The 502-nt window shown below is 40.0% G+C and overlaps 1 protein-coding gene across 8 annotated transcripts in view; it reads left to right on the top strand.

Annotated features, from left to right (window-relative positions):
* cacna1bb (calcium channel, voltage-dependent, N type, alpha 1B subunit, b) overlaps positions 1 to 502 on the top strand; it is a 300,576-nt gene that overhangs the window by 159,568 nt on the left and 140,506 nt on the right. For all 8 annotated transcript variants that reach the window (XM_032540360.1, XM_032540362.1, XM_032540361.1 and 5 more), the window contains one exon: positions 57 to 160. In XM_032540360.1, coding sequence (XP_032396251.1) covers positions 57 to 160 — 104 coding nt within the window. The remainder of the gene's footprint in view (positions 1 to 56; positions 161 to 502) is intronic.

The following is a 502-nucleotide window of genomic DNA, read 5'->3' on the forward strand; positions in this document are numbered from 1 at the left end:
GTGTGTGTGTGTGTGTGTGTGTGTGTGTGTGTGTGTGTGTGTGTGTGTGTTTCCAGACCAATGATGTAGCAGGAAACACCTGGAACTGGCTTTACTTCATCCCTCTCATCATCATCGGCTCCTTCTTCATGCTCAACCTGGTGCTTGGTGTCCTGTCAGGGTAAGTCAGCTCTTAACATAAATACAGTTGTGCTCATAAGTTTGCACATCCTGGCATGAATTTAGAAATGTTGGCGTACACATTTTGAAAATATGACTCATCGTGCAAAATAACTGTCTTAGATTCAAGCATAGCGATCATATGAAGACACATCTTTTTACATAGTTGTTTGGCTGCTTTTTTAAACAATATTTATAACCCAAATGGTCTGATCAAAAGTTAACATACCCTTGAAGGTTTGGCCTTATTACGGGCACACAAAGTGACACACACAGGTATTAAGAACTAAGGGTATGTAGGTTTTGAACAGTGGTCGATTCATTTTTTTCTTTGTTGCCATGT

This window comes from Etheostoma spectabile, chromosome 16, assembly GCF_008692095.1.
Source record: "Etheostoma spectabile isolate EspeVRDwgs_2016 chromosome 16, UIUC_Espe_1.0, whole genome shotgun sequence".
Classification (NCBI taxonomy): domain Eukaryota; kingdom Metazoa; phylum Chordata; class Actinopteri; order Perciformes; family Percidae; genus Etheostoma; species Etheostoma spectabile.